The 13498-nt window shown below is 31.2% G+C and overlaps 2 protein-coding genes across 3 annotated transcripts in view; both read left to right on the forward strand.

The window, feature by feature from the left end:
• The window catches only part of LOC113400155 (hemicentin-2-like), a 319029-nt gene extending 308293 nt beyond the window's left edge, over nucleotides 1–10736 (forward strand). Inside the window, exons 7-9 of one of the 2 annotated variants that reach the window (XM_064217679.1) lie at nucleotides 7519–7653; nucleotides 9852–10068; nucleotides 10443–10736. In XM_064217679.1, the coding sequence (XP_064073749.1) occupies nucleotides 7519–7653; nucleotides 9852–10068; nucleotides 10443–10558 (468 nt within the window). In that variant the 3' untranslated portion in view covers nucleotides 10559–10736. The remainder of the gene's footprint in view (nucleotides 1–7518; nucleotides 7654–9851; nucleotides 10069–10442) is intronic. The other variant, XM_026639621.2, reaches the window with a different exon arrangement.
• The window catches only part of LOC113400186 (putative leucine-rich repeat-containing protein DDB_G0290503), a 364402-nt gene continuing 352596 nt past the window's right edge, over nucleotides 1693–13498 (forward strand). The window contains exon 1 of the mRNA XM_064217667.1: nucleotides 1693–1698. The gene's annotated coding sequence lies outside the window, so the exon portion shown is untranslated. The remainder of the gene's footprint in view (nucleotides 1699–13498) is intronic.

The raw sequence follows: 13498 nt of genomic DNA on the forward strand, positions 1-13498 counted from the left end.
AATATCTAATTAAAATGTTCTTTCATATGCTATTTAAAAAAAAAAACAAAATTTTGGTTATACTACATAAAACGCTTCAAACATTAAATACTAAAATTCATAAACATTCATAAGGTTTTTATTTTTAAATCCTCTATATATTATTATCAAACAGATTAGCATAGTGAATTGAATTTACTAAATCTATCGGATTACGCGTAAATAATATTGGATTTCAATAAAATAAATCTCACATAAAAATACGATCAGCTCGTTATGCTATGATTCAATAAAATAATTATTGAGTTACGCAACACATACAGTTTACACGGGGATGTTAAGTGTAACTACGGTACGAGGGACATAACATTTTATTTCACAAGGTTACTAATATATTTTACCGTAGTAATATATATTAACAGTGGTGATAACTTACCATCACGTAACTCATATGCACATACCTATATGACATAAAAAAATTAAAATCAAATTAATCATTAAATGACCCTGTGGTTAGAACGCGTGCATCTTAACCGATGATTTCGGGTTCAAACCCAGGCAGGCACCACTGAAATTTCCTGTGCTTAATTTGTGTTTATAATTCATCTCGTGCTCGGCGGTGAAGGAAAACATCGTGAGGAAACCTGCATGTGTCTAATTTCAACGAAATTCTGCCACATGTGTATTCAACCAACCGGCATTGGAGCAGCGTGGTGGAATATGCTCCTCAAAGGGAGAGGAGGTCTTTAGCCCAGCAGTGGGAAATTTACAGGCTGCTAATGTAATCATTAAAATGTCGCAGTTATTTAAATATCTGAATTATGTATATGTAATTATGTATCCACTCATCAGATATCTCATTAAACAGTACTCAGTATTGTTGTGTTCCGATTCGAAGGATGAGTGAGCCAGTGTAACTACAGGCACAAGGGACATAACATCTCAGTTCCCAAGATTGCTGGCACATTGGCGATGTAAGGAACAGTTAATATTTCTCAAAGCGCCATTGTCTGTGGGCTGTGGTGACCACTTATCATAAAGTGGCCCATTTGTTAGTCCACTTACCTATAACGTAAAAAAATATGTTTAGCGTCTGTTGTGTGTTATTTTATTGGATACATTGTTAATAAAACATTTTAATTTCGTTCTTCACAAACAATAATTTAACTGAACACTTGGTCTGAGCCTTACCTTGGAATAAATTAAAAGTTTGGTAAGGTTATCTATTTTACCTCAAAGCTATGAATATAATAACAAAGATGTTAGTAATGAATCCAACTTAGATAACTTTTATAAAATTAATAACTTACTCATTAGGAAAATTGCCGAATCCAAATTGAACTGAGGGGATATTTGAAAGGTTAACTTTTCCTTATTTGTCTTGGCAATTAAGGCTTGGGTATTAGGCTAGGCTTAAAAATGAGAATAGTCTTCACTATTGCGTTACGTGTTTTCATTAAAGGAGACTGACGGGTTTCATACGAGAGTTCGGTAATAAATCATACATACAATGTTTCAATGTATTATTTGACTTTTATTAATTTTATAAAGTGCTAGCTTAGGTAAAAGGGTGGGTACCATTTCACCTTTTTTTTCACCCGCGTGGTATTCAGTTTGTGACTAGATACATCTAAAACTGCAATTTGCCTTCATTTATTAGGCAGATGAAGTGCATGAAATATTAATAGTAATGCAACAAAAGCGAATACAAAATCAGATGTAAATACAAATTCCGCTATTTTATAATTCAGAATTGGTAAATACAACAATAATTAATATACAAATATTGCAAACGATATAAGATATTATCGTTTATAATACTTGACTTAAAAACTTCTGAGCCCTTCAGTGGGCTCCCAACATCCGGCAGAGTCTTCTACGACTAAACCGGCCCGGTGACGCTGTAGAGGCCACTAACCACCAACAGATACAGACAATTAAAAAAAAATGTGAATCGATCAAATAAAATTATTATTATGAACAGTGGAAAGAACTTCCCTAGTTTCGCTTATGGATTTTCAACGTCAAAATTTTAAAACCTCGAGGATAATTGTAAAGCATATATCTTCCCAAGGGATGCCAACTTACGACAATTGATTTATCGTAATCGCTTCAGTGGTGCAACATACAGACTATTAACACTCATGTTTACAATATCTGTACTAATATTATAAATGCAAAAGTCTGTCTGTTACTTCTTCACACTTAAATGGCTGAACCGATTTATATGAAACTAGCTAAACCTGCGGCTTTACCCGCGTGATATTTATAAAATACAAACTTGCAATCCTCGTTCTACCCCCTTAGAGGTGGAGTTTCGTAAAATCCATTCTTAGCGGTTTTCCACACCATATAAGGAACTAACCTGCCAAATTTTTAGGTATAGGTGCTATAGTTTCTGAGGGAGTTTCGTAATCCATTCTTAGTAGATGTCTACATCCTATAAGGAACCTGCCTGCCAAACTTCAAGTTTATGGGTGTTATAGTTTCTGAGATTTCGTGGTATTTCGCTTTTATATACATATATATATATATAGATTTGGTATGGATATAAGTTGAGTCCAAGGTCCAAGGTCCAATTCATCCCTAGACTGGAGGTTAAAATGTGCTATAAGTAAAATTTTATGTTCAGCTAGTTAGTAATTTTATAAAAAATTTAAATTTATATTATAATGTCTTATTTCCTCGGGAATTCAGCCCGAAAAACACAAATCGCCTTTACGAATATGATTAAGTTCCGGTCTTGTTGTCTCCTAGTGACAGGAGGTCAGTTGACTGGTTCATGTATCATACACAGAATTGGAATTAAATCTCAACGGGGAGAAGCTTATGCAATGTTGCAATTTATGTGCAATTGCTATTTCAATGTTGTTCCATATTTAAATATGATCTTATTCGTAGTTCAAATAGAAATAAATGTTTATTTAGGACACGGCACAATTATAAAAAGTATAAAAAATAAAAAAACAAAAATAAAGAACATCTTACTTAATTTATAAAAACTGAAAAAAATATTTAAAAAAGAGATTTGGTAAGCAACGATAGCAATCGTGTCCTAAATAGGTGTACCATTCAGCTTCCAATTTGGGTTCCAAAAATCCAATGCTGATTTCCAATGGTACCCTAGTACTCATAGTACGTAATAGTTAATAGTACTTTTAAACTGACGTTTAATGTAACTTTAAAAAAAATTAAATAAGCATTCTCTTTAAAGGATCAGAACTATTACAGTTAATTTCAAGGTGAATTTTGAGTGCAAAGTTTAATAATGATACGACAATTTAATGTTAAAAATTTCAGATAAAAAGGTTAATCTCTATCACGTTTCGAGGTTCATTTGAATAAGGAAAAGTTGCGCTTTGTCTTCATCAGATCCTGATCTGAGTATATAAATAAATATAAGTAAGTTATACTTACTACCGATATTTTAATGTTAAATAGTTAACCAGATAGGAGGTGCGCACAAATGATACAAAGGACTTATTTAACAAATTGAGTTGAAAAACTCAATGGCTTGTGACAAATCATACTCACATTTATAATATTGGCGGGTTATAGTAAACAATTTTTATGTGATTTTTTATCTGAATCTCTCCACGTGATAAATACTGAACTTATCGATATTGAGACTATGACCAATCCTTCCCCCTTTCTCATGCTTCAATTTATATTTTTAATTTTTTATTATTTATAATTTTGTATTAAATACAAAACAAAACCAGAGAAAGCTAGTCAATTATATATTATTTTTAAAAGCTTACGTATCTATAGAAACTATGAAAATATTTTACTGACGAATAATTCATAATTGAATAATTGAAGTCCATTGGAAACTCTCTATCTGAAATGTCTAATTTCAAAATTTCATGCAGATTTCTTCGAAATAATAGAAACTATAACACAGTGGATATCATGAAACGATAGAAGGTCTGATTTATAAACTTGAACATAAGAAGTACCATATTATTTATCTCAATTTAAATCAACAGCCCGTAAGTAATCCCACTACTTGGCTGAGACCCTTCTTTAGGGGAAGGTAGGAGCTTATTTCATAACTCTCGACTGCTGGGCTAAGGCCTCCCTTTGAGGAAAACGTTGGGATCGTATTCCACACTGCTCCTATGACTTAGATACGTGAAGGTTTACGATGTTTTCTTTCACAGCCGAGTACATGAATTATGAACACAAATTAAGCACATAGAAATTCAGTGATGCTTGTTTGCGTTTCAACCTCTGGCCTATCTCAGCTCAATGGCGGTAGATCATAATATATTTTTCCTTGTCACGAAATACGATTTTCCTGTTTTACGCAAATTAACCACATAAATACTCTATAGATTCCATTAATCATCTCAACTAAACGTTTATTTTTCTTAATCAGTCGTATTTGCTCATAAAATAATCCCTGTTTACATACAATGTGAACACGTACGAATAAATATAATTTCATCAATTACTCCTTAATGTCTTGAACAAAGATTCTCTAATACAGAATATCCTTTGACTAGATACACAAACAATCAGCGTCGGACGTGATAAGAATATAAGCGGCCATTTTTCCTCGTCCGGTCACTAAATCTATATACATGAAGAATCGTAAGTCCTGATAAAGAAAATAATATTTCCTGTTTTATAACATTTTTGTTATCATTTCATTTTCGTTAGTCACTAATGCAAATATAATTTATCAGAATCGGGCGCGGATGTTAATTATAGTGCGCCATTCATTTTACTTCATCATGTTTTTTTTTTTTTGTTAACCTAGACAAAGGATTGGTTAGAGAAAGCTTAATAAATATGACATGTATGTTTTGGTTGATCTGGCAGAACAAAACTTATCTCAACCAGTGGTTGTTATAAGAGTGCAAGTTAAATGGGTAACTATAAATCATTTAGATAACCATCCATATGGTGGCGGGGTACCAATCCATAAGTAAAAACATTCGAATAATAAATTACAAAGAATAGTATTTTCAATTCAAAACTCATTCCATATTATTAGGATCGAAATTTTGGGGATGCGCCCAAAATCATTTGCGCTGTAAAAATTAACATTTCTTACATCGCCAATGTGCCACCAACCTTGAGATATATACCTTGTGCCTGTAGTCATACTAGCTCATTCATCCTCTCAACCGGAACTCAACATAAAAAAATATTACTGTTTGGCAATAGAATATGCGATGACTGGAATACCTAACCAGACGGGCCTGCACGAATCGCTCCAAGTGCAAAAATCATCTAGCGTCGGATTCAAACGTAAATAGTAAAAAAATCCATCAAATAGTACATCATATCTGTCAAACTTCACAGTAATAAAACAATCTCTATTAATGTCAAACAGATTAATAGATACCAATAACATTTATATACGTATTATGTTAGATTGTATATACATGTCTATTCTTCCGTTTCATTTATTTCTTGATCACAATATTTCTTATAAAATGTCGATAAGAATTATCTCGTCTGGTTACGAAAACTTTTTTAGATTTGATGTTTCGTTGGTACGATATAAAATTCTGTATATTTATTGTGTTTTTACAATAAAGTCTATTTTTATGATATATAGGCGGACGGGCAAATAGGTCATCTGGGATGGTAAGCAGACCACGCCCATAGACATGTAATAGACATAGACAGCGCTGTAAGAAATTAAGAAGTTAAACTTGGAAGCTAAGACTTTATGACACTTGTGCCTGTAATTAATTACACTGATTGACTCACCCTTCAAACTGGAATACAGTATTAAGTATTGCTGCTTGGCAGTAGAATATAATGTGATGAGTAGGTGGTACCTACCCAGACGGGCATGCACAAACCCTAATACGAAGTGATATAATGTCGTTCTTTGTGACGTGATATTTACAATCGGAATAAGTTTTATTATTATTTTAATCGGTCATTTTTAATTTATAATAATAATTTAATCATCTTAAGAAGTACCTATGATATGATTAGTTATTCGTACGCGTATTGTACGATAATTGACGTACGGTCACCAGCAAAAAACCGTTCACTTTATTGTTTTTTAATATCCAGAACGACGACCGGTGAACGTTGTTGAGATAGAGTTGAACATTTCTGAATATCCAGTGCACTAAATTAGCGTGACAAAATAAGGATCGTATACACCCAAATATAATTAAATACTTGAAAAGTTCGAACGTTGCCTCAACTAAAATATAAAAAAAATATATTTATCGAGTAGTTCTCGAACATTACATTCGAACCATTAAAGGTCCCGTTTTCTACATCCGAAGAAAAACAAAGGGAAAGAGTTGAACTAACCCTGAATCTTTTAAAGCGATGCCTACGCTGTATGCAGATGAAATAGTCGTATTTACATAAAGAAAATGATTTCACGTATTGAGAGGCCATTCGGGAGTTTTTCTCGAACACAAATAAACGTTAAAATAAAATGTTATATGAATAGTTACAACTGTTCAGTTTTCGCAAAACGTTTTGGACCTCAATAAACAAACCTTTACGCTTAAGATGTAATGATTCATGAATCATCTTTAGGGATTCAAACAAAGAGATCCGAAGGGAGCCGCATCTTCTCGGGTCCTGTATTAACAATACCGTGGTATGAAACAGTGTGTCGTCACAATGTACTTAAATTTAGATACACCCAACAATCACAATACATAGTAATGGTCTTAAATTTAGGACAGATTTAGCTGTTAAAGTGCTATTTCGTATTCTTATATTTTTCATACGAAATAGTAGAAAACCGAATAAGAAAAAAAAAACATTTAATTTCGTCTAAACGATTAGCGATTGTCTCGGTTGATTTTTAAAATAATTTATTTTTTATGGACTAATAAAATATAACATTTAAATCCGTAAGACGTGCAATAATTTAAGCATAATTTAGCAACAAACAACACACACACATTTCTAATAATAAGTATGATTAAAAATAACATAATACATAACATAATCAGCCTGTAAATTTCCCACTGCTGGGCTAAGGCCTCCTCTCCCGTTCCAATGCGGGTTGGTGGAATACACATGTGGCAGAATTTCGTTGAAATTAGACACATGCAGGTTTCCTCACGATTTTTTCCTTCACCGCCGAGCACGAGATGAATTATAAACAAATTAAGCACATGTAAATTCAGTGGTGCCTGCCTGGGTTTGAACCCGAAATCATCGGTTAAGATGCACGCGTTCTAACCACTGGGCCATCTCGGCTCATAATAAGTATGATTATGGTGGAGTTATAATGTATGGTCTAAAGTATTTTTTTAAACTGGCCAACCTCAACGGTGTCCTACACGCCGTACCATAATATATTTTCTACTAATTGTCGCTTGCAGCTTCGCTTACGTTATAGGAGTTGGTCGTTAAATGTTGGGTATAAAAAATAGGCGATGTCCTTCTTTGGAGTTCATGCTTGCTTGATACCAAATTCCATTTCAGTGGTTTGGCTGTGAAAGAGCAACAGACAGATTTATCATTTTAGTATTTCAGTATAACATGACACTAAGGTCTCGAGTTAATACTATATAAATGTTTCATTTCAAATTCCAGGTGTCAACTCGTACAGGGATCGTATCACACTACGTCCGGCTACAAATCGTCGTGCCCGAAGCGTTTATTCTCGGTTCTGGTGAACATCACGTCGACATGGGCAGCGTTATACATCTCATTTGCATCGTTGAAAAGGTTTGCGTTCAATTTTTTAACCTACTTTAAACAAGGGAAGACTCGATTCGTTTATTTACTTATATATTTTTAAATATACAGGGTTATTGGTAATTCGACGTATTCCCGTTAAGAGGTAATAGGGGTGACTATTTGCGATAATTTTAACCCCCATATGCATGATGCACAAGTGAACCATTTTTGAGTTATCACGTTTTTTAATTTTTTTCAAAATAAGTCAAAACTGCAACTTCAAAAATGTATTTAAAAAAAAGTATCAATAAAAATCTATTTTTTTCTTCTGATTTATAAAAACGAATAAACACTGGTTATTTGTTAATATTAAAACAATAATTATCGGTCCAAATTTAAAAATGAGAGACGGAAAAAGATATTCTTTCAATTTTTTTAAAATTTATTTTCCACAAAAATGCCTTAAAAACAAAAAAAAATCGTTATGAAACTTGTCCTGCAGATTATTTTAAAAACAAAACTGTTTTATCAGCTCTCCAAAAATGTATAACAACTAAGAACTTATTTCAAAACAACCGAAATAAAATGACCACAAAGGACGCTGTTGGAAATTCGTATTCGAACAAAACGTGATGGCTCACTTTTGCATCATGCATATGAGGGTTAAAATTATCGCAAATAATCACCCCTATCACCTCCTAACGGGAATACGTCGAATTACCAATAACCCTGTATATGTTTGTTTAGTATAACTTTTGTGTTTATGAACCGGTTTAATTGATTATTTTTGAGTTCAATTCTGTGTAACTCTAGTCTTTTTTTCATTTCAATCCTATCGGTATTTTTAAGTGTCGGATATTGTTAAGTGTTTATTAAATAAAGGCAAATCTTTAAAGTCAGTCAATATTTATTTCGTTAAAATTCCTAAAAAATAATATTAAGACATTTATTAGACGACCTGTTTTGATGTTAGATAAACAATAGCCATCAAAGGGAACCCTGTCGATATCTGAAACAAGACTACAAAGTTAGATAATAACAAAGTTTACTTAGTTCGCTTCGATAGAAGCAAATTAAACTACAGTGAGGTTTTATATAAATTAATTGAAAACACATACAATAATATAATATATCACTTATATAAGTATACTTATATATAATTAATAGTACAAAAACCTTTATTAAAAATATAATCTACGTATATATATCTATGTAAATATGCCCGTAGTACGTTTTTTAATACAATACCGTTACTTCACAGGCTATTCAAAAAATAATATAAAAACTACGTAAAAATATCGAATAAAACCGATCTCCATGACAACTATTGAAATTCTTCCGCAAATACATAAAATGGCGTAGGATTAAGCTAACATTTTCACAGATAATCTTTTATTCGATTATCTTCCGATCGGATTGCGAAGCCATACGAATGTTATGCATTGAAATCCGTTGATTTAAAAAAAAAAACATGCATGTACTTAATCTATGGATTAAGAATTATATCTATTAAAGTTCCAAGTATTATGTATGTAGGCTGTGTCGCATAAAAGATACAGTCGTTTCACTACCCGAATATGTTCTTGTTTGATAGACGTTAGCTACAGTTTATTCTTCAAGCGCAATTGATCCTGAACTATGTTTAAAGAAATTGAGTATGAATATGAAATTATATTATTATAACGACCAATTACTAAAACATTAAAACCAAGATGGATACCCTTGCCTTTAACTACGTCTAAAAGGTGACGTCACTTCCATGTCACTCAGTTTTCGTTCAAGAATAATATTATATACATATTTATTTATATAACCTGTGATCGATGTTGATATTGTTCCTGCTGTTTTGTATGGCTCGTCTGTTTTTAATACTTTTCCAAATTAATGTAAATTATGTATGTTAGTCTTTATTCTGAATAGGATTAAAAATTAAGTACTTTTAATATTGATGTACGGCGATCGAATCATTTAAATCGAAATATTTTAAGCATATAATTTTCACTAAGGAATATTAAAGAATTTAAAAAAATCTCTCAAGGTCAAATTGTCGTCTTTTCTCACTTAATAAGCTTTTGAGCTTATATGATTAGCTGATACAATGTAAATCAGTGAGTATACATGACAGAATTATATTGCACATGTTCAAGTTTCCTCACAAGGAATATATTATGCGAGTGTATTGGTCACAGTTATAAACCTTTAGTTTCCGTTTTTTTACAATCTAATATTCAAATCCCATGTTCCAGAGCCCAACACCACCACAATATGTGTTCTGGTACCACAATGACCGAATGATTAACTACGACGCGACTCGTGGAGGTATCACTGTAGAAACGGAGCCCGGTGCTCGGACGCAGTCCAGATTAACCGTAAGGGGGGCGACGTTGAAGGATTCAGGGAATTACACGTGTAGCGCAAGTAATACAGAACCAGCATCGATACACGTCTTTGTGTCTGAAGGGAGTGAGTATTCAAATTATTTGTTTTTACTATTGTAATATGTTATCCGCTCTATAAAAGAGGTGGCTTAGTTTTTTACTTTTACCGTTAAGGGTTTATGTGGCAATACAGAAATGGCAGATATCACCCGACAGATGCAGCTTCCCACGCGATGTTTTATTTCACTACGATATGAAATAGAAAAACAAATCAAACGTATGAAAACGCAATGCTGCTTGCCTCGAATTTGAAGCATGTTCTATCACATAGGCTAAAATATAAATAATACAATTTTTATCATTCTAATACAAAGAATCAGTTTCACCTGGAAGTGGTTGCGTTTAACATTAAGCTTATATCTAATTTATAAATACAATACTTTGTATTGATAATTCCAGGTAACAAGATGGCCGCTATACTCCGTCGTAACACCAGCGCCATTCATGGCATAACGTCGAGCATCACCTGCCTCCTGCTGTTTTGCTCAGTAATGATACACTTCGGTCTCCGATGACGTTAGCGTACGATCATCGCCACGATTCACGAATAGAATTAAATAAATAATTTTAAATAATTCGCTGCATAGATTATAAAAGTAGTATGCCAAATGGCACAGGTAAAAAATAATTTCTAAATTTTAGAAACTGTCTGTCTGTCTGTACGGTTATACTTTGTTTATTTTTTCAAATTAATTAAATATACTGTAAAAATATTTGTATCTGACGTATTTCAAATGTTTATTTGAAAAAAAAATAGTGAACCAAAATATAATTAAACGCTATTCATACTCATTTTATACTCATTGACATTTATTATAAAATGCAACCTATGACAGTGTAAAACGACTTCGGACTGTAGATTATAATGCGTTCTTTTTATATTTATAATGAATAGGACACAGCCTTAGGGTGTTCATAAGAGAGCTATAGAGCGTGCGATTTTGGGTGGGGACAGTAGGCTCAAGTAAAAAAAAACAATAGTAATAACAATTGTGCAAAGATCGCAAACTTTATTTCATATTTTGACTTTCCATTATGTTCTCCTTAAAATAGGTTTGGGATCATTAGTTTAGGTAGGAATTCAATATTTTTTGGTAAGATGTTAACCAAGCAAATAAGAATAATCCCGTGATAAAACGCTTCAATATTTACTTTACAACTATCTAAATGTGTATAGATTATAGAACAACATTCCGTAAACATTGTTCGCGCTCTATGGCTTGCTTATGTATAATCAAAGGACACATAATTAGAAATAATTCATATTAATTTTGTGAATTATAAATGATGAAATATCTATGTAGTTAAAAGCACTTAAATAATATTCGAATTTAAATAATAATAGGGAATTAAATACTTTATGGAATGAACATTTTATCCATTGTGTTTAGATTAATATCGCTTAAGGTAGATAAATTTATTATTTAAACTTAACGGGTAACAATAAATAGACAATCGAAATACCATCATGACAAGATAGCGCTTCAAGCGCTTTAATTTCAGGCTGAAATAAGCCACCGCTTCGACGTCAAAATCATTTTACAAAAAATTAATTTACTATAATGGAAGTTATATTCAATTTTATATTTTTTTTATCATTTATTTTTTCAATAAAACAGTTTTTTTTATTCAACTGACAATATAAAAATATTCCGAATTGTGGTCAATTAAAGTATTTAATAAAATGTATAATTACGAACTGTCATTATTATTTTATTTGTTTTCTCCGCTGTGAAATATTGGATAGCCATATGGAATCAAAATATATAAATTGTACATAATTATGATACCCATAATATTTCAGTTTACATTTATAATAATAATACAAAGATGGCTGCTATGAAGAAAAAAATTAAAGATTATCATTCAGAGGAGATAATTATGCATATTGTTGTTAAAAATATAGTTGTGGACTTAAACAAATTTTATTCGATAAAATTAATCAAAGAAATTTCTACTGACAAATTATGAACGGCAGAATTTCATTGAAATATGTTATCCAAGTGGTCATAGATCTACTAGCATTTTGCGTAAACATGCATTTATAAACAATGTATTCACATGGAATAGATCACCTGTCATATTCCATTTGTCAATCATAGTAGATCATTTTAATACTGACACTTGTGACTAGGCGCGAAATGACATTTTCTGAATGTATATTGCCTTTGTCTTTATAAAATTATCATACAAGTTTCGAAAGAGAATAATTGTTTAGCATTGATGATTGTTAATATTCGATATAAATTCCAAGGAATTAAAACTTAATAATTCAAGTTTTTAAGTATTTAAATAATTTTATAATAAGTCATTTCATTGTAAGTTGTACAAATTTTAAATAACTGCACTTATCACAGTGGTATTAAATTGCGCATTTTTTTTTAAATGTTGTTTCTTTTTCTTGAATATAAATAAAATAGCAACAACTACTTTTGCTTCTTCAACTTTCACGTGCGTTTATCTTTTTACAGTTTACAATGGAATGAGATATATGGTTAACTTGGCGTTAGGTTATGTGTAAATAAATAATATTTAAGATGTTTCTTTCCTTTATCAACAATTCATAGAAAGTAAAGCCTAATATTATGTTTATATTAAGATTTAAAAAAAAAAAAATATATTTTATCTCAATATTATTTTTATTAAAATCTTCAAATCAATAATGGCGATTTATCAATTTATTTTCATGTTCGAATCAATTAAAAAATCATTGCAATATTTGTTGAAAAAATTATTGCTCCAAAATATTTTTCTCTTAATATTAATAAGTCATAAGTGTTGCCAAGTTAACTTAGATTAATCAAATTAGAACTATGGCGTTGCCATATAAAATCTATATCTATGATAAGATATCAAAGGTGAATAGAAATAAAATCCTAACAGTATACCTATTTGGATTCTAAGTAATTCTAAAATTTGTTATTGTAAATATATAAAATAAGTTAAAAGTAGGTTAGTTAATAGATATTGTAAATAACTTGTCAGTGTTATTTAAAATTACTACTGTACAAACAATTTTGGTGATCATGTATGCAATAAATACTTCTTCGGAAAAATGTTTTCATTTATAATATAGGTCAATTATATATATATAAATATGTATTTTCCGCTTCTAATATTAAGTTATAATGAAATTCTCAATACTGAAAAGATCTAGTTCTTTAAGTGGAGACTATGTACCAAAACAGGTGACTGCTAACGCAATTTCCGACACGCATTTCAAAAACAAAGCCTAAAGTTAACGTACATATGTTTTGAATGTTCTATCAATTATAACTAAAACGTATATACGATTTGAAAAGCGGTGCAATTTCATACAAAAAAAGCAGAATCAAATGGAAGATCAAAATATATTTGATTTTATTTATTGTGTAATCATTTATGTAAATGGATTTGGCTTGCGTTATTTTTTACATTATTCTGAAGTTATAAGAACCGTATTGGAGTGTAGATAC

This window comes from Vanessa tameamea, chromosome 18, assembly GCF_037043105.1.
Source record: "Vanessa tameamea isolate UH-Manoa-2023 chromosome 18, ilVanTame1 primary haplotype, whole genome shotgun sequence".
Lineage (NCBI taxonomy): Eukaryota > Metazoa > Arthropoda > Insecta > Lepidoptera > Nymphalidae > Vanessa > Vanessa tameamea.